The following is a 27,614-nucleotide window of genomic DNA, read 5'->3' as shown; positions in this document are numbered from 1 at the left end:
TCCTCCTCTTAAACTAGAATTTCCCTGGTACGCTGGCAGTGAGGGAAAGAGCTCTTACCTTGGGCATCCAGTCAATAGCTAAAAGATGTTTTTAGCTTGTTCACCGTACTGCTAGTACAGCTGAGAGGTTCTCACAGGGCCACCTTTACTCTTCCTCCACCCAGGGCAGTATGCTCATTAGCTGGTTTGTCTTTTCCAGCTCCTCCCCCCAGGTCTAGCAGTGTAAAACTGCCTCCCTTCTCAGGAGGAAACTCTTCAGTCTGCCTAAGTCTAAATAAAAACTAACAGGACACAGTAAAGACAGAAAGAGCAAACAGCGCTTTTCATGTGTAGCAAACTATTTCCACAGGCTCTGAAATATTTGGAGTTCTATGAAATATGCTCCCAATGACAAAGATCAACAGATGGAGCAGGTCTGTTACAGCAGGACTCACATCACAGGCAGCATTTTATAACTGGCATCAGCCAACCAGTCAGACCTGCTAGCTGTCCCTGGTGTAAACAGACAGCTTCCTGCCTCCTCTACACAACACTGAATTTACTATGACAACCATTTCCTTCTCCTCAGCATTGCTCGGTTTCTAGCTCGGCATCTCATACAGTCAGTAAAATAACAAATTTTAAAATAACTTTCCCGAATTCCTCTTCCTGGTTACAGAAGGTGGCTGGTGAACTCAGGTTAGCTTTTAAAAGGAGGATACTGCATTTCCAAAGAGGACAAACAATGCTGATACACACAAACACAAATGAACTTACCTCCTGTAAAGTCACAGACCAAATACTGCTTTCAATCATTGGTGCAAAGACAGTGAAAACAGGATATAAAGAAATTTCTAATACAAAAAAAAAAGTTGCTTATTCTTAATTGTGTTTTTTGTTATGCGTTTTAGAGAGATATAGTCCCACTTCCATCACACACTGGATGGAAAGAAGACGGCAAACTTGAAAGCAGTAGGCAAGGCTCAGTTCAGGAAGACTGAAAGGCTGAACTCCACCCTCTGCACCAAGGAGCAATTCCTGAGGAGATTAGTGGCCATGATGCATCCTCTCTGTGCTGTACTCAAGTGGGGCGTAATGAGTCACCAACCTTGTTAAGCAATTCTGTTTCTGTTCAGCGACACCCTGTGCTGCGTTCGGCTCGGGCAGAGTTAGTTTTCTTCATGGTGGTTAGTATGCTTTGGGTTTGTGCTGGGAAAGCTGTTGACAGCATAGAGATGGTTTGGTTATTGCTGAGCAGGGCTTGCACAGAGCCAAGGCCTTTTCTGCTTCTTGTCCCTCCTCACCAGTGAGAGGGCTGGGGGTACACAATGAGCTGGGAGGAGACACAGCCGGGACAGCTGATCCCAACTGACCCCAAGGGATATTCCAGACCATATATATAGCATCGTGCTGAGTATGTAAAGCAGGGAGAAGAAGAACGAAGGGAGGACCTTTGGAGTGATGGCATTTGTCTTCTCAAGTCACTGTTATGTGTGATGGAGCCTTGCTCTCCTGGAGATGGCTGAACAACTACCTGCCCGTGGGAAGGGGTGGCTGAGTTCCCTGCTTTGCTTTGCTTGAGCACACGGCTTTTGCTTTACCTACTGAACTGTCTCCATCTCAACCCACGAGTTTTGTCACTATTACACTGGTGATTTTCTCCCCCACCCACTTGTGGTGGAGTGAGCAAGCGGCTGCCTGAGTTGCTGGCTGGGTTAAATCAAGGCATCCAAACCCGAGGCCTCTGAGTCTGAACAGACCCTCAATGATGGAATGAAAACACTGATTAAAATTCACTTTCTGGATGTGAGCAACCTGAGGTGTTCATAAACCCAATGGAAAGGGCTCTTGATATTGGAGGAGCCCCAAAGGAAAATCCTTTGAACCTCCATCTAGAAACCCAAAAAGCTTTTACAGCAAGCAATCCAGGAAAGCCTCTCATGGTAAGCAACACAGAGGCTCCTGGAGGTAGTTGTGTTTTCTATTTGGTGACACTGGAGAGGCATTCCCCAAAGTGCCCCAGTATACTTTTTAAAAAAAACAACAGACAATGTCCCACAAGAAAAGTCATCATGATATTCCTCATGATGGTTAACACTCAGTTGCCATGACTGAATAAAAAGGACCAGTGCATTAATTTTTCCTTCCCCTTCAAACACAGAGAAGGCTATTACAGAGATGTCCAAATCACACATTTATTCACACAACTTCTCCCTTGCACAAAGAGGTCAACAGAGGAAAAGGTGGAACAGAACAGCAGCACCTGCTTGCAAAACTCCAGCCCTTCTTTGTACGACTATATCCTCTTTATTTTAATTCAACTCCCAAGCTCAGTCCTGGAAATTTCTCATCAAGTCAACCCAAATCTTGTTACATGAGGTATTCTCAAACACAGAAATAAAACTCCATAATAAAACTCCATAATATTTAGAAAAACATCAATCTGAACTATATTACTATTTTTTCTGCACATACAACTCGCTTTTCTTCCTGGCTTCTATAGGCAATTTGTAATTTATTTCAACTAAAACTTACGAAATTTGGTGACAAACAGCAATTTAGAACATATTTCACTTTTGCACCTTTTAAAAATCTGACAAAAATGTGATAATTTGTTGTAAGAAATGGAAAATAAAGTAAAAACGTGTCCAGAAAAACTTGCACTTTTCCTAAATAACACTTGTAAATACAGAACAAAACAAACATCAAAAATAATGGCGCTCTTTAATACTGTTCTTTTGGTACGTCAAATCACAACATGTAAAATATGTGCTGGGCAGAACTCCTGCATGTTTACCACAGTTTATGGGAGCACGTGAATTTAACCTGTCAGGCAAACACAACTGGTTACTGGGTCAGACACTGCAAAACCAGCCCATCTTCCTCTCTCTCAAGAGACCATCGAGGCATTTCCTCTGAGGGCTGTGTCACAGGGAGGTGTCTTACTCAGACATCCTTCATCACTGCAGCTTACAAGTGCCTGTGTGCCTGACAAATTTCTGCTGCTAACAAAAATTCTAAAAACTATAGCTAAAAACTATCAACTGATTGAAAGATCTTTTCCTTCTTGACCCATATGAGGAACATTCTGCAGGGATCTCTACTCCAGTGATCCCATCCAAGAAACATCCCCTTCCTAGGCAGCAAAAACCTCACTTTGTTTTGGGAAGAGAAACTGAAAATTACAACATGGTAGGGCTGTGGGCACAGCCCACAGAGCAGGAGCTGACAGCGGTGCTGCGCTCGGAGACAAGACTGGCTTTTGTCCTTTGCCAAGACAAGCCTGGCTGTGGAAGCCCTGCAAAGGTGCTGCCCAACTGAAATGCATCTCTGACCACGCAGGCTGCAGAGTGCTCTCTTAAAGGACAAGCAGAAAGCAAGGCTGGCTTTCCACATGCTGCCTGGGAGGATCCACACAACTGACATTTTCTTGCTGCCCTTTGGAAACACTCCTGAAATGTCAATTCCTCAACTTCGCATATCAATAAAATCTAACAAGCAAGACAAGGAGCAAAGAACGCTTACAACACTTACAACACCCATCAACTGAACAATGTGTCCAAGCTTTGAAGTTAATGTGCAACTATCCTGTTACAGGGACTCTACTCACAGCATGCTTAAGAGGATCAGACCCAATCCAGCTTAATTAAAAAATCTGCAGTGAGTTTCAGAAGCGCAAGCCAAAACCCTGGGCTGTGATCTTGACTGTGACAGTGACTCACATCAACAGCGGCCCAAGAGTCACTTTCCATATCCTCATTTGCAGCTTAGGATAATGTTCTTCACCACCCATTGACCAGGATTAACTAGTTAATATGCTTCCACCAAGCTTTAAAGAACCCTTATTTGTTTTCTAAGCATTATTTTTATTCTACAGTATTATATGTGAACTACTAGAAAAATACTTAAAAGTTAACCAGCAGCAAGTTGTGGTTTTTTCTAAACAGGCTATACTTGCTATTGGCTCTCGGCAGCTCCAGCACTCTTAAGTCTCACAAGCAATAAAATATCCGCCCTTTGACAGCAAAAAACCAACACTTAAAATACAATTTTCTCACAGATAATGGCTTTTTTTTTTTAAAAAAAAGAGTCAGTTTGACTTTGGACCTGTAAGTCTACTTTGTCACATTGACAAATGAAGGCACAATCTTCTCACTAGAGATTTCCATTCTCTAGTTTTCTGAACGTGGTGCACTTTCCTTATGTTCACAGACCATGTGAAGCCTGTTGCACTCTGTGTGATTATTCACCACTCCACACTCCTGGTAGACTCCGTAACAACTGCAATGTCACTTAACATATTAAGGCACAGTGAAGAACAGCAGGAAAACAGTACAAGGATATATAAGAAATGTCAGTTCCCAGCTACCCTGGGCAGTGGGCAGTGAAGTGATTCACCTCTGGCAGCTTCACCTAAAGAAAACTGAATTGTTCAAAACAGAGCGAGGAATAATCAGATCCTGAGCACTCACTAAAGTTTGTGCCCAGAGGCAGAGCCTCCAGCACACAAAATCTATGGCAACAGAACGCAGCTGTGACAACAAAAGCAAATACATTGTGAAGATAAGCAAAGCTGACCCAAAATTGAAGAACTGTTCTTTTTTGCTGAACTATCGAGCTATCATATTAACAGCTGAAGCTTATTTCTCTGATCCTTTAAAGAAGAATACCCATCACTATTAGTTCTATTGCAGTAGAACCTCAGGACCCAGGAGTGCTCTGGGTCCCACCATAATAGGTATTATCTTAACAAAAAATTACTAATGCTTGGTATAAACAGGAATGAATAATAAGGATCGTATCAGCCAAGGAAGAGTTCATCTTCCAAAGTCTCTGTGGATGCCACTGCACACAGCTTGCACTAGAACAATGTGTATTTTCTCCTTTTTGTGTCTGTAGCTGAATCACCCTTTGTTTCTGCGGCTCATGAAGATCTCCCGTAAAAGTGCAACAGCAGGAGAGTTACCTACAAACATATAAACTGAAAGAAGAAAAATATTATATGTGGCTACTTGCAGATGTCTTAAGAGTTACAAATTGTGATTGAAATATTCTTGGAAAAAAAGACTAAGTCCAAAGGTTTAAAGTGCTTATTCAAGAAAGGGGATGAGTTTCTCCTGGCACTTCACTTCCCTAAGGTCTGCAGTGGCATATCCCAGGGAGGTGAGCACGGTACACACACCTCTGCTCAACTGCTGGAGACAGGTCACTCCTTGTGGGAGTCACCAGTGGAACAAGTTCCCATATAGCATCTCCCTACCTTATATCTGTCCATAGGATCTTCCTGCTGCAGCTGGCTCTCTCGCATTGTTTGGTACTCTCTCTCATATTTCTTCAGCTTTTTCGTTGGCACCTGTGGAATAGATTTGGGAAACATGCATTTAGAAATTAGAGGAACACTGGAAAAGCTGACTGAAAGCACTCCCTACAAACAGGAGACTGAGGAAGTGCTGGAAAGCTGCTGCTGAGTAAAGTCTCTCCCCACTGTCCCCCCTTCCCTACTCATTAAGCCATGTCAAACACTCACAGCTCACATCGACAGAAATCTTTCTGTGCCCACTGCTGCTAATTATTCAAACATTTAAAGGGAAACAAAATGAAGTAGAGACATTTTAGTAAGACTAGAAGAAAAAAAGCACAAACAAGTGGGAGAACAGGGAAGAGGAACACACACTTCGATACATATGATTCACCGAAACAATGCTTTAGCAAGACAACTGTTAAAAGTGAGATGAGAACAAAGGAGTGCTCATACAAAAGGACTGGACAATTCCCTGGGGGAGAGCCAAGTAATGGTTTTTATTGCGGAGAGAGTATTAATGTCTAAATTACAGCCTGTGACCAATGCCCTCATGAAGTCTGGCACCAGAGCCCTCCTAGGCACAGGTGGAGATGCTGCAGCGCAAGAGAACAGGGAGGTGGCTCAGAGAAATCACAAACAAATTTGGTCAACAGCCGTGCAGAAAGGGCAAAACCCAGGCTGCTTGATCCTGGGAACTCTTCCCCTTCAAACACTGATCAGAAGGAACCTGTGCTCTTTTAAACAAAGCGTGGGGGTCCTTTGCTTCCCCTTCACCTTTTGGTTGGGTATGCAGTGCTCCCATCTCTCCCCAGAGACCTCTGACAGCATTACTCAGGTCACCTACTGGCAGCCAGAGAGATGCCTAATGCCATGTACCATCATGAGTATAAACACAGGCTTTCCCTGGATCTGTCATGCAGATATTCCTATTGCCTATATTGATCATGTTTAGCTGCCTCCTGGTGTGAGGACATGCCACTGTCACCTTGCCTTAGGGCAAAAAACTACTGCCAGTGAGCAGAGATAGGAGTTTCTGCATCGTTTTGGTGTTGTTTACTGGTTTTCAGCCCAATACCTCTTTGCTCTGCAGTACCCAAAGGGACCAAGCAAGTGCTCAGTGTTGCTGCAGAGAGAGGCGCAAGCAGCAAACGTGAAACCCATGATCTGCAAAGCATTAATAAAGTAGCACCAATTCCCACAATTGCTGATGGAGTCTGAAATCAACCCCCTTAAGGCAAACAAGGAGAAAAGGGTAAAGATAAAAACATGAAGTACATTGAGCAAACTTACACGAGAATTTCACTTTGATGACACTTAACAGAGCAAAACACCATGAAATGAAAATGAGTCAGAGATGCTTCTACACATTTCAACTGAACAATCCTCCCAACACAAACTCAGCCACCTTTGTCTTGGCTGCAGCCTGAAACCGTTGAGGATACTTAATAGTTGTAAGAATAAGAAATCATTTCACCATAGTGTTTTAAATGAAACAAACCCATCACACATCCGAAGCCTGACCCATCCCATCCTTTCACCAAGATCACTGGGCTTTCATTTAGGGAACCAGATTAAGGCTCCCCAGCTGGGGTGTTACAAGGACACCTTCCAAACACAGCTCTCAGGTTCTGCTGTGGAGTTTTGTGCTCCAATATGCAACCACCAGGAAATAAAGATAAATATGAGGGAGATTTTGGGGTGCAGCATGGCAAAAAGGCACAAGACAGACGTAACTTAGATGATGACCTGTTCAACCAAAGATTTTTCTGATTTTTGATGCTTTTCATTGAAACCTTTAAAGTGCATATAAGAACTAAGTTTCACTACATAGGGAGAGAGACAAGATTCCCATCCATGCAGCCACATGAGTGCTCCAGTAAGAATCCCACCATCTGAAGGAACAAGAGCTGTAAGATAGATTTTGTCTCTGTGTGTGTAAATAGGGAAATAAGAATGGAAAGCCACGTAAAAATGGCACAGTTGCAACCCTTTACCTCCCCATGCTGATGAGAGCAGTGCTGCTCACCTTAGCCTGGCACTGCGTGTTGGGGGCTCCCTCCACTCACAACTATCAACCATTTCTTAAAGCCTGCTAATTCATTCCACCAACCGTTCTTATCTATGTGCTTTCCTCACTTGCTTATCTGTTCATTCACAGCTGTGAGCAGGACCACGTGTGGGTCCTCTGGGGCCTCTCGAGGCGTCGGCTCCCTCGCTCCTCACCACAGGAGCCATCCTTGGCCGTGGCCTGGGCTGAGGGACACCCGTGTGCCTGGCACACCCTCCAGCAAGCAAACAGCACAGCAACACTTTCTCAGGAGTACTGACAGTAAATAATACCTGAAACAGGCATCAGATCAGGCAAGCATCAGGCGTGACAGAGAAAACAGCTTCCAGCTCTCTGAAAGGTCATAGTGACTGATGTATGTTAGTATCTATTTGTTCTGCAAATCTTGTCTTAACTGGGAAGTAGTACCTAAATAAAGTGAAATTCTATCTTAAGGGGCTGGGAGGGAACTCCTACCAGAAACCAGTCCATACTAATACACTTATCTCATAAAATAGAAACTGGACCAGGTATGCCCAAGAACTTTGGCAGGGACTACAGTTCACTGTTACTGTCTATTCAGCCACATTTCTCAAAGGAGTTTGGTAATTTATTACAGCACTTTCTTCTTCTGAGTATACACTAATAAATGGAAAAAAAATTCTAAAAGCCTATTTCCATATTTTCCAATTTAATTCCCTGAAACACTTTGTGCATTCAACAAGGGACTTCTCAGTAAGCATTTTCGTAAGTAAGTGCATAGTGCTAGCTATGCTTCAGCCTTCATGGACTGATCCTGAACAAAGTGCTCATAAATTCTCTGTAAAAGCTTCTGTAATATTGATTCCTTTTTTATTTCTTTAGCACCATGGGGTATAGTGGCTTGAACTGATGGTTATCCAATTTAGGAGACTCTTACAGTATATAAACATTCCTCATAATTGTTTATCTCAATATCTTATCTCATTGAGTTGTTTTATTTTATTGTCTTCAAGTATAAAATCATGTTACAAGTAGTTGTATGCAGGGAAAAACCCATGCAGAGCATCTTAATAAAACATCCACACGGAACAACTAAACAAGCAAAACCTCTTCCTGAAAAAACCCAATGGCACCAAATGCTTGAAGGACTCACTGCAGCGGGGTGATACGTGGAAGGTGAGAAACAAAACCACTTTGGTTTTAACTGGCCCCTGTTCAGACAGGGCTGGAAAGATTTGCTTCACTTCGTTGGGCAATCCTGGGCATGGACAGCACACCGAGCATCAGCATCCACTCAGCTTCAGAAGACCCTTCCCTCATTCTGTGATTTCTTTAGGTGTGTTTCCAGGCAGTTCAGCCAGGCCTTGCTGGATTCATAAATCACACTTATGACTCCTTCCTCCCAAATGTTTTATTGCTCTAATGCAGCCTGAGCACTCAGAGGAGGCAGTTATTGCTGTGTTCATTTGACAGCCAAGGAAATGGAAGCAGAGATGTGAAGCGATTTCCTGAACATATTGCAGACAGCCAGAGGCTGATCCAGATAGTGAAATCCTATTACTTGATTTCTGATTTCCAGCACCACCACAATGCCAAACTGAGCAGGGGATCTCTTTCCTAGCTTCCCATGTCCCTTCTCTATCTAGCACTGCATAAACACTCCAAAACTACATTGTCCCACCACACTAACAACGTAGCCAGTATTCTCTAATCTCCTCACTATTAACATTTTGTCCTCTCTAGTTCTTGCCTCAATGTAAAAGAAAAAAAAAAAAGGAGAGAAAAAAGCCAATGAAGAAAGTATGCACTGCTTTCCTTTCTCATTCTTTGAAGCAGGTGACATAACTTCCCGTTTCGCTGGCGACGGATGTGCTTGGTAAAGTCAAGCTGAGGTGAGGGTCCTGCGCCCCTCCAAAGGTGAGCCTCCCCCACCTGCTTTGAGCAAGCACTGACAGCAACCACAGACCCTGGGTGCAGCCCAGCCTCCCTTCGATCCAGCCACCACACACCTGGCATGTTGTGATCCCCAGCAAAAGCCCAGACTCTTCCCACTGCTGCAGATCAGGACCATTTCCAAGCAGAGGTGATGCCTGGGAGCCTGGCTCAGGAGTGCTGGGACCAGCTCAGCCCCTGCTCACAGCCAGAAGTACCAGGTGCAAGAGGCTCTCACAAAACCAGAATGCAAGTACCCCTCTCAAGGAGATGCGAGTTAGACTTGTTGTACTTAATTTTCTTCACTTTATGAATTAGAACAGTATCAGATGAAATTTCACAACGAGGCTTGGTTCTGTGAGTGTCACATGAAGCCTGTGAGCTTTAAACAGAGCCTCAGCAGATTAGCAGTAAAAAATTTCCAATCACATGCATCATCTTAGTTCACGCTCAAAGTTGTACCAATTTGTTCCAGTTAATACTTGGTATTTTAAATACAACTACATCAGGTTCAAGGAAGGAAGCAGCTCTATTTTAAGGAATACAGCTCTATTTAAGTACTTTATTAAGCCAAATGAAGGCTTCAGTGTAACAAAATTAGATGAAAAAACTGACTCGGTGCTACTCGTCTGTGCAGTCATTACCACGGACAGCTGTATCATCCTTTCCTTAAAACGTGGTTGGCCAAAAGCAGTGAAGGAGTATCCTGCCATATCTGTCTAGGAGTAAGGCTCAGAAGTAGATAAGCCATTTGTTTTTCTCCTGTGGGGAGGCAAGAATGAAAAAGAAAGAACAAACCCCACAGCACCACGCTGACACAACAGACTTGTCTCCTGCATTAGACTTTAAAGGGGGTGAATGGGATATTGTACTCAGCTATCATGCAACATAATCTGAACAGCTGTATCTCCAATGAGATCTCAGCCACAAGCATGAAATCTGAAAGGGAAAGTTGCCATTTCTCACAGAACTCTTATTTGGGATGGGTATTCTGCACAGAAGAAAACCTGCAGCATCCATTTGTAAAAATTAATGTAGGATTGACATCAGCTGCCTAAAGGAAATCCCAGGCTGGAGCACAGCTTGAAGAATGCCTCTCTCCTTTTGACTCCATGCAGGGAAGGGCTCACTGGCAACAGGCTGTTTCACCACAAGTTTGAAAGCCAGTGGAAGAGCCCTCCTCCAATGTTTTCACTATGCTACAGTATCCCATTCAGACCCCATACATCCCGCATTCAACCCCACACTGTACAGCTCATTCAGCACCATCTGATCCCTGGTTCTGGGGCACAATAAAAGCCCCAACTGTCAGATGCTATTTTACCATCTGAGCCGGAAGGAAGGAGCTGTTCCCTGAAATTCCTTGGAAACGAACATGGTGTTAGAGAGATGTCCTGCTGAATGCATGCCTGAGCATCTGCTGCAGTAAAGCATCTCTCCACCTCGTGTTTGGGAACAGAACTGAGAGAAATGCTCTTCGTACATCAGCAAAGCAGCTCCACCCCAGCACACCTGAGTAGCCCTTCCATGCAGGGGGAGATTCTTCTTCTTGCTGCAAGTCACCTCCTTGCGAGGTCTGTACGACTCTTTATCCTGAAGAGAGTCTTCAGGATAACAGGAAGCCAACCTGAAAGCCAGCTGAAGGTAAAGGAAACCAGCATTGCTGTGAATTTTGTTTAATTTCTCCATTAGCATTAGTCCATTATCAAAATGTCTCAATTGCAACTAGCACATTCAAAGGGAATTACAGAAACAAGAGAAAGGCAGGTTGCAAAATTTACAGAGCACCTGCACAATTTACTGTGATTCAAACCAGCAGCAACAGCAGAGTCAGTGACGCTGGACCATTTCCAACACCAGATCCTTTTGTCAGATTTTCATCTCTATGATGTTATTTCCATTCATGGAAACCCACTGAACCAGGTATAGCCCATTATTCTTCCACAGCCCTGCTGTTTAGAGATCTGCTTAGTTAGGCTCAGTTAGCAAAACACTTAACTAAGAGTAAGCTGAGACAGAAGGATGTTCAATAAGCCCCATTGTACAGTGATCCTGCAGCAACACAGGAAAAGAGAATGGAGTCTGGATTCCCTGAACTGTAACTCTACACCTCTACACTGACCACTGGGCTTGTGTTTGAGAGGCTGCAGGGGAACCTGCCTCTAAGAAAAAGGGTCAAGGGAAGGATGTTCTGCCTGTAGCAGATGCTTTTCAGAATCCCCAAATGTCTTTCTGCATTCAAAAATTCATTTTCACTTTGACAGATGGAAGGTTTATTATCCACTTCAATTCTCTTTGCTTTATTAAAGAAGAGACACCCTGAGTGGCTGCAAAGCAGTGCTTGGAAATGGCTGATTATTTTCTGCACTTGCAGAAATGATGTCTCTGATGTCTTGCAGCTCCCCCAGACACAAGTGCTTCCTTCTCTACAGATAAGGGCTGCAGCAGTGACACACACACCGGGAAAGCAACAGCCAGATCCACTGTCAGCCAGCACACAGTTTGCATTTCAATGGCTCTGGTCAACAGCAACACTGTGGTGAAGGACACCAATATCAGAAACATTCTAGATGGAAAATATCTGCTTACAGGTCATTTTTATTATCTGATCTAACTTAAAGAGTGCCTGAACAATGAGACCTCTGCTACTGAGGACTATCCAGGGTAAAGAACTACTTGTATATGGCACAGCCAAAATGAGGATTGGATAACTGGGAGAGTGATACTGCCCAGCCATCTAAGTCAAGGCCCTGCTCTGGGTAACACAATTCCTATGAGCAGCAGCTGTTTTTCCAGCATAGCATTTATTAATCAGTTTGTACCTCATAAACATAACAGCTCCGAGTGATTTTGTGGCTTACACACACGCCCCTTTTGAAATACAGTATTTGATGCTGAAGGTTTTATGTCTCCTCAGTGACTATGCAAAATCCAACTCTTAGCTCTCCCCACTAAAGGTATATAATTCATTCTGATTAAGATCTAACCCGTGTCCACAATAACTTCAGAGCTTTGGTCACATTTCTCAGCACATCAAGCAGAAGAGAACGGCAAGCAGGAAGACACACACAGCCTTCACCACCATCCCTGTGACAACAGAGTCAGACATTCAGGAGAAAGAACCAAGTGATCTTCTTGCATCACTTAGCAGGGAAACAGCCTCTCCCAGCTACATGGTGTTAGGGTTTACTTCCACCCTTGTTTATCCTGGAACTAACACAGACCTATAGCACAATTGCCAACGAAAGGCCAGCAACTTATCCAAGGTTCAAACCAGTGGTTTTACCAGGGCTTTACTGTAAAATCTCATTCAACATATTTAGTCCACAGTGTGCACAGCTTTCAGCTAATAAACCCCTGGCTCAATACATTTTCTGAAACCTGCCAGGAGACTAGTGAAATTTTTTGTCTGCAAGACTAGATTCTAATTCCACTGAATGACTGAGCCACATCTTGTCTCCTGTCACACTCTGTGTCCAGCACAAGATGAAAAATAATCTGCTTCCTGAGATGGACGAGGGGTGCTAGATCACAACTCTGAATCATATGCCCAGGTAATCAAAGAACCTTGCAGTATTCTTTGAACACACATCCTATATGTTAATATGATTTTAGATCAACTCTGAATCACAGTATCAAAAAAAATCTCATTTGCATTTTTAAAATCAGCATCAAGTTTCTCTGATGTGTGTGGAGGTCCTTGATGCTCAAACCTGTCATTACTTTTATCAATATTTCAAACCTACAAGTTAAGTGCAATTACTTTTTAGTGCATTACTCCACCAGCAGAAAATAGATACCTATTCTGTATTAAAACTGAACCATTGTGGACCTGTTGGAGTGGGTCCAGGAGGCCACGGAGATGCTCTGTGAGCTCGAGCACCTCTCCTATGAACACCAGCTGAGAGAGCTGGGGTTGTTCAGTCTGGGGAAGGGAAGGGTTTGGGGAAACATTAGAGCCCCTAAAGGGGCTCCAAGAGAGCTGAAGAAGCACTTTGGACAAGCAGGGGAGAAAAGGCTTCACACTGACAGAGCACAGGGATAGATGGGATATTAGGAAGACATTCTTCCCTGTGAGGGTGGTGAGGCCTGGCACACGTGCCCAGAGAAGCTGTGGCTGCTCCATCCCTGGAAGTGCCCACGGTCAGGTTGGATGGGGCTTGGAGCAGCCTGGGATAATGAAAAGTGTCCATGCCCATGGCATGAAGTGGAACCAGATGGGCTTTAATGTCCCTTAAAACCTGTGATTCTATGATTATATAATTACATTCAGAGCTCTAGAATGCCATTTGTAGAGCTCTGTAACATATATTTGTTATATCCAATACTTTTATCTATATTTCAACACCTAACAGAGCTTCATTCTCTAAAAGTCTTGCCTTTTTTCTACTTATCCAGCTCCATAAACAAAATTGCTAATACCCCAAAAAAAGCCACACATTAAATGATGAGCATTTTGAAAATACAAGTGGGACAGTGTCCAACTCCAAGGTATCAGCAAGGCTCACTGAAGCACGGCACAGCCTTTTAGTGCAACAACTACTCCATGCCCTGCTCTGTTATCTCACTAATCCTTCATATGCCAAGAAGGTTTGCTCTGTACCTGGAATGAGACATCGGGTTTTGCCTTATGTTGCCCCTTTCAGCCTCTGTACCTGTGGGATGCCTTGGCACAGAGCTGGCAGGGAGGTGGAGGCAGGGCAGGGCAGTTTAAAAGCACTATTTGGCCACTGAATGTGGTTTGAGCAGCTGCCTGAGAGTATCTGTGGGGATGGGACTGCACAGCTGCCCGGCCCATCAGCCCCCAGAGATACAAAGGAGCTGTACCAATTCCCAAACCTCTACATACAAGGCTGCTTTGGTTTTGGTTTTTTTTAACTTCCTGCTGCTTTCCCTGCCCCAGCTATGGTTCCACCACCACCACCAGCACTACTGGCCACCACTACCACTTGCCACTTCACCTGTGCTCATCCATCATGTTTAGCTGAGACCCTGTTGGGCTCATCAATTACCAGTGGACTCCAGACCTGCTGCTTTATCACCCAGCAGAAAGAATCCCAACAGCACCTTAAGCACTGACAGAAGCAGGCAGTTTGTCAGGCAGGAGGGGCTGAAAAAAAAAAAAAAAAAAAGATGAAACGTGTCTGTGCTGCCAGCTTCAGCAGGAAAGCCAAGCTGCTGCCACTGAAGGGAGCCCTGCAAGAGAAGGAGCTCCCACAAAGAGAGAGCAGACACTTCCTTTGGGAAACAAAGCCAGGTAATATTACCAGCAACATCTGCCTCCCTCTGGTACCTGCAGCAGCAGAGCCATCTTTTTTTCCCTTGAGCTCTCTGTCCTAGTGCTGTCTATTCCTTGTTGCTCTGGCCATGGAAAGAATGAGACCCTTGGTTCTGAGATAACTGGATTCCTGCTATCCTGTTCCAGCGTTGCCTGACTGACACTGTACCATGCCATAAATCAAATCCCTCCTGATGGGAGAGAATTTACTGAAAGTCCTTGCAAGGAGTTTCAAAGATAAACTGAGACTTTTCCTTTTGTTTCAATGCTTCCAGATAGTTGCTCATTAAGTCTTATCAGAGGAACAGAGCCACTAGCGTGACCCAGGTACAGCATAGAAGGAAGAAAAGCAGGAGTGAAGACAATTATCAAGATTTACACAGCCTTTTAAAGATATTTTAACCAATAGTTACTAAAAACGTACATTATTTTCACTTTCCTACCAATTCTTCAGTAACACAGGCAGGAACTGTGGAATTCTCTATCCAATCATTCCAAACTACTTTTACTGCAAAATATGGAGTAGTAGAAGAAGGAGAAGAAGGTTTAGAGAACAACAACAATCCCCCATTTTGATATTTTTTACTCTTATCTATTTACTACAAAGAGAAGCCTAAAACCTCTAAATTTTTCACCCTGTGACAATCTTACATAGTAGTCGATCCCCTAATTCACACCACTGTGTTTTCTAGTTCTTGTCTGACTGTTGGTAATGTTTTCCAAGGTTTGAAGCTAAAATAGTGTTGTTCAGGGGGGTAAAAACCCTCAAAAACAGGCAGAGAAATATTCTCGGCACTCTGGGTTCCTGCATCTGACCTGCTCTGGAAGTTCAGTCTGAGTGTGGACAATCTGTGTGCTCCTTCTTGCCCATGCACTGTGGTCTCCAAGGTAACGGACAAATAACATACAGTATCCTACTTACACCTGATACCATAAACTGGGGATTACTTTGGCAGTGCTGCCTTGAAGCAAAAGCACAGCACTGTATCCACACGGAGCACTGCCTTGGCACAGCTCACACGCTGCTCTAAATCAAACCAGCTCGATTCTTCTAGAAGCCCACAGCTTTACACCACCAGCAACCAGCACTCCAGTCAACACAGCTGGCTGGGGTTTGGTGAGCTAATGTTGACACAGGTAGAAGGAAGCAATAAAGAAAAAAAATGTATTACACTGTGCATGAAAGCACAAACCCAGCAAGATAAAACCCAATGAAATACATTTTCCAATCTCAGCACAAAGTATGCTGAATTCTTCTGAGAACTGGGATTAAAAAGAATGAAAACAGTTGTACACATTGAAGACAGAATATTGGTAACTAACATTTACCTGCACCTTCTAGTAACTATGAAACTGGACTCTATCTATAAAGAGATAAACTGCCTTTTCATCTCATTTCAGCACTCCTTTCAAAGTGCATGAACATACTCGCCATATATAACCAATCATATCCATAAACTTATTTCAAATTTATTCTCCCAAATGGGCTTGTAATGATGACAGAAACAAGCTGTTTCTCGAGTGCCCAGAAACACCTGTATTGATTTCCCTGAATTTTTTTTAAAGAAGAAAATGAGAAGGTTTCAGAATATTGATGTCCTTCTTTTGAATGCTTCAAAATTCTATTGCTATTTATAAAATGTGTAGTTGAGACAGTGGTCAAATAATTCTTTCTTGATCCAATGACAGTAAAAAGGCAGCAAGAAGAAATGCTTTCGGACATGGAGAGAAAATAAACAGAAAATAATACAGGTTATTAATTTGGAACAAAACAGTAACTCAAACTAAATGAAGAAAAAAAAGTTCAAATCCTCCTTTGAATTCCATTAGGCTGGATGGTATTATAGAGGATATAGAAAAGGACTTCTACGTGTTGCTCAAATACATTAATAATTACAACTCCAAAATAATTATGATTCAGACAAGTCACAATGGTCCAGAAAACAGCTCAGCTCTAACCATTCTGCAGGTTTTTTTGCAGGGCAGAAGGACTGACAGAACTAGCAGAAGCAATACCTGGTCCACTCTTGGTTTTTTTTTCTTTAATAAATACTTAAAGCAGTAGAGCTTCCCTTAGACCAAAACCCCTGTATGGAAATAACATTTAAGCACCACAAATCAGCCCATCTGGATGACTTAGGTTGGTGAGCTGAAACCAAGAACCCACACAAATGCTCTGCAGCGCTGATAAGGATCTGCCTAAAAACTGGTTCCACACCAGCATCATTTTGTAAACTGTAGGTCCCACTTTACTCTTTATCTACAGATCTGTCTGTCTACGTTTGAAAAACAGGCGCCTGCCGAGGAAGGCGGGAACCTCCCTTGGAATGGAAAATGTGACCCCCTTCCCTGCAAATTATTAGAACTTTGAAATTATGGGGGCTTTCAGGCAGAGATACAGGAAAAGGAATAACAGTTCTTTACTAGAACATATATATACACAGCACAGCAGACGAACAGCAGCAACCACGAGCAGCACCACAAACGCGGCGCCGGCCCCTCCCGGCCGCGGGCCCTTCCCCCGGTGCAGCTCCGCTCGCGGCCGCCAGGGGCGCTGGCGGCTCCCGGCCGGGCAGGGCAGTGCGGTGGGTCCCCCGCGCCTGCAGGGGGCGCTGTGGCGCCAGCTCGGCCCTCACGCAGGAATGGCGGGCGGCCGGGGGGGAGAGGGAAAAGGGGCTTCCTTTACAAACTGACGGTGGGCAGCCGGTCCCGGTGCCACTCCGGATAGCAAAACAAGCTGTAGCAGGGACCTCAGAGCAGCAAGCTGGAATGGCAGAGGCGGGCACACCTGGGGTGGCAAAACCTCCTCAGCCGTGCCAGGGGGCATGGGGTGTCCGGGCAGGTATGGGGTGTTGGCTTAGAGTGTAGCAAAAAGCCCAGAGCAGTGGCAAAAACAGCAGGGCAGGGCAGCGGGAGCTGGGCTCCCGCCAACAGCTGCAAGAAGCTCCCTCCGGAGGTGGGAGGAGATTGGGGTCCCCTTCCCAGTGAGGCTGGGTGTTGGAAAGGTCCCAGTTCAACTCGCTGACCCATGATAAAGAGACCCAGCGAATAACAAAAAAACCTCCGCAGTGGCAGCAAATCCTCTGGGCAGCAACAGTCCGGCACCAAAACCACACCTGTCCCGCTCTGGTCTGAAGAGAGAGAGAGCTTGGAGCTGAGCCCAGCCCCTCAACCCCCAGCCAAAATCTCGTGGTACCTCTGCACTTCCCAAGAGAAAGCTCCCCAGCTCAGAGACAGTAGCAAACTGCACCCTTCTTCCTCCTCCTCCTCGAAGCCACATCTTTTGTCTCTCTTAAGTATCGTCATTATCATCTCCTAGGCAACAAATGGGAGAAAATTCCCTGGGAGAAAGAAAAATAAAAAAAGGAAAAATCCTAACCTCCAACACTGTCTGATGAAAGTAACTTTACAGTTTTAAGAGTCTTCCCTAGCACTGGCTTCACTACCACATGAGGGATTTATTTTCTTAAAACCCAGACCCTCCAAGGAGTATCCAGCAACCATAAACCACGAATTAAAAAGCTCAGGAAATGGGTCAAAAAGCCATCGTGAAAGGGAATCATCATTCAGTGACATGTTTCATTTTTGGTCAGTGACATTCTGGGTCTCTTCTGGGCCTCATCAAAGATCCAGCACACTCAAACACTACATCAGTGGTCTGCAAATGAAAGATACGATCCAGCTAATAGAATCTGTGGATCACACATGGAAAGAAAGAACAGTGCAGAAGAAGAATCAGAAACGGTACACATACATTTGAATTCGTGGAAACAGCTTCCTCAGCTGAAACACACTATGGTGCTGGCTCCAGACCGCATGTCCACAGGACTTTACTAGAGCATGAAGCAGTAGCCCTCCAGCTGGGGTGGAATCCCATGAGGAGATGGGATCAGTCCCAAGAAAGCACCATTTGGACTCTTCCAAAAGTTTGGAAACTTTTCTGCTCTCTGGGAAGGATAGGGGATGGCATAATGGGAGGCACATGCTGGGAAAGCAGCCTGCCATTGGCTGGGCAAGACCCAGCTCTTCCTCCACAGCCCTCTCCCCTCACTGTTTGGTGGCAAACTGATCAGAATAATCCTGCAAAAATATTTCAATTTACTTATTTTTGAAAATGTTCATTGCATCAATACCATTGGTAGCTCAGCCCCGCAAGCAGCTGCAGTGGCACTGCTCAGGAGGACAGAGAGTGGTGTGGGACTGGGAATAAACACTGGTACAGAGAGAAGGGCAGGAAATAACAGACCACCTTACTGTGAAAAACGTAACTCTGTTGTCAGAGCCAGGTTAATGTGAGTCCTGGGATGCATGAGCATAGGGAAAAGGAAGCTGACCAGGTGTACTAGCTTGAAAACAAACCAGTGGGAGGCACCAAGTCAGAATAACAATTTAATGGGGAAATTAAAGAAAAGAAAAAAAAACTAAAAGAAAACACTGTTTCAAACTGACAGAGTCAAGATACAACCTGAGTCCCTGTTAGGCAGGGTGGTGGTAGCAGTCTGGTAGAATGGTGGCTGCAGTCCTCTGAAGCAGTGATCCTGTAGAAAAGGGTCTGCTCTTCCTCAGAAAGTCCAGTGGTGGCTATGTCCTCTGGAAATCCAGTGGAAAGGGTTGTCTCTGGTGTTCAGAGTCCCAGATTATATCCAGGATGGAATGCTTGGTTCCTCCCTCTGGGTGGAGCATCTCACAATGGGGTAATGAGTCATGAGGCCAAGTGTTGATTAGGCTCATTAACAGAAGATAGTCCGGAGGGAGTTATCTCTGAGTCAGGCAGCAGGACAATGATGGGCAATTAACAGCAAGATAGTCTGGGGGGAGGAGGCAAGGAAACACTGCCCCACCTGATTTCAACAGCTCCTGAGGATGGTAATAGAATACACTGCAACCCAGGACACCAGGGAAGGTCAGCCCTGGATTGTCACTGAGACCAATACTGTAATACTGCTTCTAGTTCTGGGAGATGCAGTTGGGAAAAAAAACTGAAGAGGGTGTGGAGCAGAGCCCCTGAACTGCTTGGGCAGAGTGGAAATGCCTTTGCATCAAGAGATGTAAGAGCTCAGGGTCCTCAGCACAAGGGAGCTGCTCCAAAGACAAAGCAAGAGGATCAGGGCAGAATCTGGTAGCTCCTCCCCCACACAGGAGGGAGGGACAGAGGTGGGACAGCTCCTCAAGATGGCCTGAAAGCAGGATCCCTCCTTCTGTTGGGAAGGAAAGGGCTCAGATGAGGATTTTATCTGTGGTAAGAGCGAACTCCCGTAACAGTGACCGCCCAAACTTCCTTCCTCCTCCGGCAGCAGCTCCAGCTACAGGATGCCAGGGGAAGATGGGCTTCAAAAGCTCAAGTGCTGCCAGGGACTCTGTTCTGCAAGATTCCACACAGGCAGAATTAGAGACTCCAGGTAAAACTGAGATTGGAAGGGCTCCAGGGGGCACATGGACCAAGATCCTGCTCAGGCAGGGGCAGTTTCAAAGTCAGAGCATGCTGCTCCTGAAGGCCTCCAAGGATGGAGGTCACCAGGGTCTCCCTGGACAGAACTGCTTTCCCTTGTGCTGAGCCAGAACTGACTGCTGCAAATTATAAACATTTGTCACAATGTCATGTCCTGTCACTGTGTGCCTCAGTGTTTGGCTCCCTGCTTTCTAAGACTTTCTTTTAGGTGGCAGGAGACTGCAGTCAGGTCCCTCCTGAGCTTTCTCCTCCTCAGGCTAAGAGGCCCCAGTTCTCCCACCCTTCGCCTGTGCAGTCGGACCCTGCCTTCCCGTCAGTCTTCCAGTCCACTTGCTTTAGCCTGTGAATATCCCTGGTCTCTGTGGGGGCTCAGGACTGCACTCAGGGAGTGAGATAGATTTCACCTGACACATGTCTGTGCACAGCCAGCCTTGGGCACTGCAGGGCAGAGGTTATCCACCACAACTCCCAGCTTGCACTCATGCTGTCCAGACATTTAGTCCATTAGATGATGGGAGTTTATCCTACATGGGATTTTGCATTTGCCTTTGCACTTGCTGAACCTCAGCAAGTTCCTCTCAGCCCAGCACTTACCCTCCAGTTTCTGCCCCTGCAAAACAGGGTGCATCCTCTTCCAGTGTCTAGGCCTGAAGATGTTAAACACAGCCCCACTATCAACCCCCAAAAACGTTCAGCTCCCTGCCAGTTAGACTTCAGCCCATGGATGACTATGTACTGCACTTCTCCCTGGCCTCCCAAGTATTTGCAGTTCACCCACCCACTCTAAACCTCCTCAGTTCAGCTTCGATGAGAAGCTGAGAGCTTAAAAATCCTTACGGCAGGGTCTGCCAGTGTGTAACCACAAATTCTTTCTATGAAATGGCTGATAATTCCCCTGAATAGAGAGCTAAACACAGCAAGGCAGGCAGGAAAATGGAAATACAATGAAGCTTTCCAGAAGAACGTCCTTCAGCTCTGGATTAAGAGGATTATGCCACTTAGAATAGCATTTTTATAACCCCTTGAGTCCAAGTTTTCTGCAGATAAACTGAGAATTGAAATTCCCCGCAGTAAAGCTGCTCTATTCTTGCACAAACTACACAGCAGCCCACTTATATATGCTGCTCTCCAAGGCTGTGCCAAGTAGTTTCAGAACAACATGAAATCCTGAAAGCAAGACCACACAGGAAAACAACTGCATTTCATGGCCACATTGCAATATGACTAATTTTATTATAATGTATGTTGGGGGATTGCTATTACACAGCGTAGCTTTGAAGCATATTCAGCAAAACCTAATCTCAGATCATCCACATCCTGTTTGATTGTTTATGAGCATCAGAGCAACACTATAAAAACACTGCTATGCTTTTCAGTGAGAAATACAGCCAGAAGTGATGAACATGGACAACAGCAGGTAATTCTGACTGTGCCAAGAAGTTCACACCTGTGTGGCACTGGCTGTGTCAGAAGGTCACAGGGCTGGCCTAAAGCACAAGGAACCTGCACAGCTATCACCTGGCCTGTTTTGGTTTTGGCGTTAACCCTTTGTCACCTCACGTCATGACGGCTCTCTGTGCAAGAGAGACTCCTGTGCATCCGGCCCATTGCACAACCCCAAGGAACTACAATGAGTCACTTGTAATGCCAGAAACCTTCCAACAAGACCATGCCAGCGACAGAATGAAAGCCTTCACAGGACATTTTTTTTGAACTATTCTCTGCAACCTGAGCAGCATAATAGGAAAGCCTTTCCAAATAACTGCAACTGGATTTTGCAAACCCAACAGACGAATCCCAGATTGCAACATACCCTTGCTATTAATATGAACTCTTAGAATAAACAGAACACCCACAAATCCTTCCTGCAGAATGTCCCTTTGTGTACAGTACACACCTTTGTGCCAGCTGGTGATGTGACAGTGACAAAGTCAACACAATTTGCCCCAACCTATCCCAACTGTCAGCTGGTCCTGCAGTTAAACGTAGCAGCAGAGAACTGAAAGAAACTTTCTGAGTTATCAGGGCCTGTCCCTTCATAGTGCAGGCTCCCATGCATTGTCTAGTCCTATCATAATCCTGAGGAGAGCTTCACTTAAAACCTCCCGAGGTTGTTTGCACCATTATTTGCTTAGTTAGTATCCTTCAAAAACCAGTTAGGTATTTCCTATGTAAACACAACAAAACCCATATTTATTAACGTAATGCACTGAAACATGGAATCCTGGAAAAGTTTGGGTTGGAAGCACCTTAAAGACCATCTTTTTCCAACCCTCTTCTGTGGGCAGGGACACCTTCCACTAGACCAGGCTACTCAAAGCCCCGTGTTAACACACAAATATGTTCATACTCTTTGATTCCAGAAAAAAAAAAAAGAGTTGATCAGAACAAGCCCTTACAGTAAAGTCAATTAGTCAGATCTTCTGAATAAAAGTAACAATACTTGTCCTCCTACAGTTGTTCTCTGTTTACTAGGAGATAAGTAGTTACTTCATAGAGAAATGTTTTTCATCTTATTTTCAGAGCAGCAGAAATCACCTGGAAATGTAATGTGGTGCTTTCCATGCCAGTTCCTCTCTCTCCTGCTCACTCACAGCTGATCCAAAGCAACCTGGAGATCTGCAACACAGTTCCCATTACTTGCGCCCAGACCTACAGAGGCCCTCGCTGAGCCCGTCATGGCAGCACTTCCCAAAGGTTTAAATTACAAGATAAGCCACCATGAAAGGTCTTCTCACCACAGGGATTTTAATTTAGCAACTGCAAGTGCTCGCTCTAGAACACATCAGCGGTTCAGGGCAGGAGGCTCCCAGGAAAACCCTCTGTTTATCATGCCTTGCTGAAAGAAACTCATCCTGAGAGACACTCCCAGAGCTGCCAGTGCCTGGCTCTGGTTAACCCTATTGCAACACCAGGTCGTGTCTGAAGGAGATACTACTGTGGCCTTCCAGGCAAAGTAACACATGCTGCCACAGCAATCTGCTAAGGCAGAACAAGAGGAAAGGCTGTGGCTGGACAGTGAATTAAGGGATACCACGTGTTTAAAAACACCCAGCAAGGGAAATGCATGGGACTCCTGAAATGCTGGTTAACCCAGAGCCTACTTGGAGCCCAGCCCCCAACCAGGTCATATTAAAGCACCATTTTGTCTATACTGAATTTCTAGATTTATTGTCTAACTGTTGTAATGGACCTTGAAAATTCTGGCCTTAAGAAGGCCAGAGGCAGGAAAAAGGATCATAATAAAAGGGATTGGGCAGGATTCTGGTTTACATCCAGGGATTCAATGATCCTACAGGAGATGCAGGAAGTAAGTTCATGCACCCGAGATCTCCTGCGCATGGAGGGGCAGAAAAACCCGAGCAGGAAATAAGCACAGAGAGGCTTTACACAAGATACAATAAAGCAAATTTCCTTTTTTGAGAACACCTTCCTTTGTCCCAGCAGAGGAACTGATTGGGTACAAACACACACCCAGCCCCAAATCTGCGCGCATGAGCGCTTCCCTGGGCTGCTGAATAATTAGTTGATTTGTATTTAGCCTGAAATGTTAACTGCACCTGCTTGCACGTTAAGCTTAACACCTATATATACATTTTTATTTTAAAACACTCCCTCTGACTTGCACAACCCAAAGGGTTGTGGCTCCCACATGGGCTCAGCTGTAGGATCCGGGGCCAAAGATGAACTTTTGCACTAAATTTCAGAGCCTGCAGCTTCCTCCAAGCACTGAGATCTCCATGACGGAGGGAGATGACCACACTCTACAGATCACTTACAGAAAGAGACATGCTATTTATGAAGAAATAGCATATTTCATTCAGCTAATACGTTTTTACAGATATTTATGCTGATTTCAGAACGTATAAAAATAGAATATCACCATTCCCAAGGAAAGGACTGATTCTCTCAGATTTAGTGATGAAGGTACCTGCACCCCAGAACTAGCATCTACCCCAACCTCTTGACTTACATTCTAAGAGTCTACAGCTGGATTGGTTCAGTCATTTGCTGGCTTAATTATTATTTCAATTATGTAAAAAATATTATTTTAACTATGACCCTACTGAGCAAACCACCTTCTTCTAAATTCACCTGCCCAGAAAGAGATTTTAATAATCTCTTCAAAAAGAAGTCATTTTCATTTTGCCGATGCATGACAGCAACTTTCTGAAAAAGTAATAAAATATAAACTAAGTAATAAAAAGAGAAACTAAAGAACAAAAAAGGGCACTAAATAGTAATGTTTTTGACAGAAGGACTTAACTCCAGGACAGAGTATAACCTTGAGCATTATTGGCAAAGGAGGAACACCTACCACAGCTTTGGGCTTGCTGACTGCCACCAGATTGGCCAGAAAATCTTCCTCGCACAGCTGGCCAAACACATGGGCATCGTAAGCCACCACTATGGAGATCTCGTCCATCATTTTGCCGTCAGGCTGCCGCTAGTGGCTCAGCAGGTCCACAGTCCACGGCTGAACCTTGGCTCAGTTCCGTGTCAGTTGTTCACACCCAGCTGAAGACGCTAATGGGGAAGGAGTGTCGTGAGAGAGAAAACATGACCCAGCAAATCAGCTCCCGTGTGGGTTTTCCTCTCCAGGGTGCCTTTGGTATCACGGGCAGCGCACACGGCACACCTGCCCACACTCCCAACACCTGCCTTGCAAAAGGCATTTGCTGAAGCTTGGAGAAAGGCAGGGAACCTGTTTTAATTCCAGTATTAGGCCAAAGATGAAACAACAGGAGACAAAACAGATTAGTGTTAAACAAGAAAAGATCTGTCAGAGCTTGACAGCAGCACTGAAATCACTGCTGTTCTTCTCCAGTTTGGTGGCAATTGTTCATTCTTTATATCCAGTCTTCTCCCATGAAAGCTGATATTCCTGTCAGCAGAGTCTCCCCTTCCAATGAATTGCTGCTTCTGGATTAAATAATAAGTTCACAGAGATTGGTGTAATGCTGATTTCTTTCAAGCACTCCTTGAAATTTTCTGCAAGTTTCTAAATCTCTCCTTTAAAATCTTTTAAAACACTCACTTTTGCTTTTCCACAGATCTGAATTGCATTCTGTGCCCTGTAGATACTTTGATTTTAGCAGGAAGATGACAGCAGCAAGTCACAACCCTCCAAAAAGCGTCCTTCAGCTTCCACATGTAATAGAGGGTAAAACAGCCCTGAAAAATTCAACAAAGCTGTGAAGCTCTTTCTTGAATAAACTTGCACCTCCACAAGGGAAACAAAAACAATTTATGCAATTAAAATGTTCCACAGAAGAAAGTTTTTAACCTAAATCTGGCACTGGTCTTGTTTTAGTTAAGGAGTAATATGTTATCTCTTGTCTGTGAATCCTAAATAGTGGAGCAGCCTTCCAAATTATTCGTGACTTTCCAATTCATTTATCCTAACTTCTTTTATCTATCTGACACAGGGCAAAAACAGCACAAGGAAAAAAATACGGAAAAAAATAATTAAGAATTAATACTCTGAAAACTACAAATGAAAATCTAGAAAACAATACAGGATTTGAAGAAACAACAAAATATCCCAGAAGAAACTTCTTTCAGGACAATCAGGCAAGGTAAAACTCCATCCACGACATTTTTATCTTCTTTGGAAGCCTTTTCTTCCTGGTAAAAAATCATACCTGCTCAAGAAACAGGAATCATTCCAGCCATCCATTCGTCTCCAAAAAGAGTCTGTGCTGGATGCAGCAAAAATGGTAGAAATGTCCAGTGCAGGCTGGTGTGGCATATGGTTACACTCTTGCTTTCCAGAACGAACAGTCAGACCCACCTTGCTTTTCTTTTTCCTCTCCTCCTGGAGTATCGTTATCAAAGATTGCAGCTATCTAAATAGCACCAGGTGCTATTTGCATTTGAATAGGAAACTTGAGCAACAGCTGTAACGGGCAGGATTAAAACCCTAACATCTCCTCCACTTAAATAGTGGGGGGAAATTACATGTTATTGCTAGGAAACAGAGAGTTCTAATAGGCTTATGGCAAACAAAAAAATGCAGCACTTGAGGTTAAACTCTTGAGATTAAAGCAGATTCTGATCATGCTTAACCCTTGCAGGATGAAGAAGGATATTTTTCCCTTGAAACGCACCTACTGTACAATTTTTCCTTGTTTTTCTTCAAAGGCAATTTTTTTCCAATTAATTCCTGCAGTAGAAAGACTTCAGATTCCAGCCCAGCTAACGAGAAGGTGGCTCTCCATGTCACCTATACAAAATTCCTACCTGCTATGCCAAACCCGGCTCAGCTTTTCTGAAGCCTTTAAATGCTACTTCCTCCTCCCCTCCATTGCCTTGGGCGGGTTTGGTATCTTCTTGTAGAGCAAGTTCAAAGCGTGGGGCTGCGAGTGGCCCCTCCCCGGCCTCTTCTCTCCGCCGTGTGCTGACAAAGGCAACTACTGCCAGAGGTACAGTCCCTTCCCACCCCGCTGGCACCCGCTCCAGGGGCTCCCAGCAGGGATTGGCATTACCTTGGAACAGTCAGGTAGGCGCAGGGGAGGGAGCAGGTGGTGTAACAGCAAACACTCCCATGTTAATGAAAGACCAGTTTAATTCTGCAGTAAGGGCACGACGTGGAGAATGCAAATTATCAAACATACTCCACAGCTGTAGCTACTCGAACCCCTCCCCTGATTTAGCCAACAGGCATTTCCATGTATACGGAATTATGGACCAGAACGAATCTACCTTTTTCTTTTCCTCTTAGAAAGAGAGATTACAATTATTTAACAGAACTACATCTGCATATTATTGTATAATCAGTTCAATAATTCTCATACCTATTCATAACAAAGGGCTTATAATTTTGGCATGCTCTAACTAGCAATTCCAAGAACTAACAACTGATTTGTGACATTGGCTGATGCATCTCTCTAAATAGGATGTTTTTCAGTTGTTTCAAGCTAACGAAGCTGAGCTGCCTGCAAATCCCTATGAACCTGCATTTTACATCTCTGTTAACAGCCTGTGCTATACCCTGAATCAGCACACAAAATTATAACTATCAAGCCAGGTAAACTAAATATTTTGAATTAAACTGACCAAGGCAAACACGTCCACCCAGGCACAACCGCAGCCTGCTCACACCAGAGGAACTGGAAGGGAAGGGGCGAGCAGGGGTGCCCTTCACCACCTCCTCAGGCCACACTACACAGTCCTCCCAGCCCTTCCACACAGAGCCTTCCCCTCTGATGGGGTTTTTGGGTGCTGAAGTGATGAATAATCTACCGAAAGACAATAAAAACCATGTAGAATGTTCATATTTCCTTATGGCAAAGAGCGCTTCTCTGTCTAACACCACATCTACCTTGCAGCAGCCTTCCTCCAGGAACAGGAACGCAGCCCCCTCCACGACACAGCTGTGAAAGCATACCTCTAAAGCAGGAATTTCTGGAGAAGCGGTGCAACCAAGCAGTCAGGAGACAGAGGAGAGCCAGCAGAAGGACAGGTCAGCTGCAGAAAGCTGTTAACTTATTAAGCTAAGTAGCCCTAATTGCAGTTGTTGGGATTTATATGCCGGTAGTTAATAGAAGTGAATGGAAAATTCCTGAATTGAGCAAACCAGCTCTCCTAGCAAAGCAAAATCCTGCTCACTCCCAAGATAAATTCATTCTCACTCCACCCCCAG

At 44.5% G+C, this 27,614-nt stretch overlaps 1 protein-coding gene across 11 annotated transcripts in view; it reads right to left on the bottom strand.

Annotated features, from left to right (window-relative positions):
* The window catches only part of RABGAP1L (RAB GTPase activating protein 1 like), a 236,765-nt gene that overhangs the window by 14,049 nt on the left and 195,102 nt on the right, over positions 1–27,614 (bottom strand). For 7 of the 11 annotated variants that reach the window (XM_042033876.1, XM_042033874.1, XM_042033878.1 and 4 more), the window contains one exon: positions 5,240–5,332. In XM_042033876.1, coding sequence (XP_041889810.1) covers positions 5,240–5,332 — 93 coding nt within the window. Of the gene's footprint in view, positions 1–756; positions 4,961–5,239; positions 5,333–24,287; positions 26,315–27,359; positions 27,608–27,614 lie in introns of those variants that run through there. The other 4 variants (XM_042033884.1, XM_042033883.1, XM_042033881.1 and 1 more) reach the window with 4 other exon arrangements.

Source organism: Corvus kubaryi, unplaced genomic scaffold (genome assembly GCF_017639235.1).
Source record: "Corvus kubaryi isolate FWS band 111438036 unplaced genomic scaffold, C.kubaryi_AGA036_p1.0 37361, whole genome shotgun sequence".
NCBI lineage: Eukaryota > Metazoa > Chordata > Aves > Passeriformes > Corvidae > Corvus > Corvus kubaryi.
The sequence above is the reverse complement of the archived record's forward strand: the minus strand, read 5'-3'. Positions and strand labels throughout refer to the sequence as shown.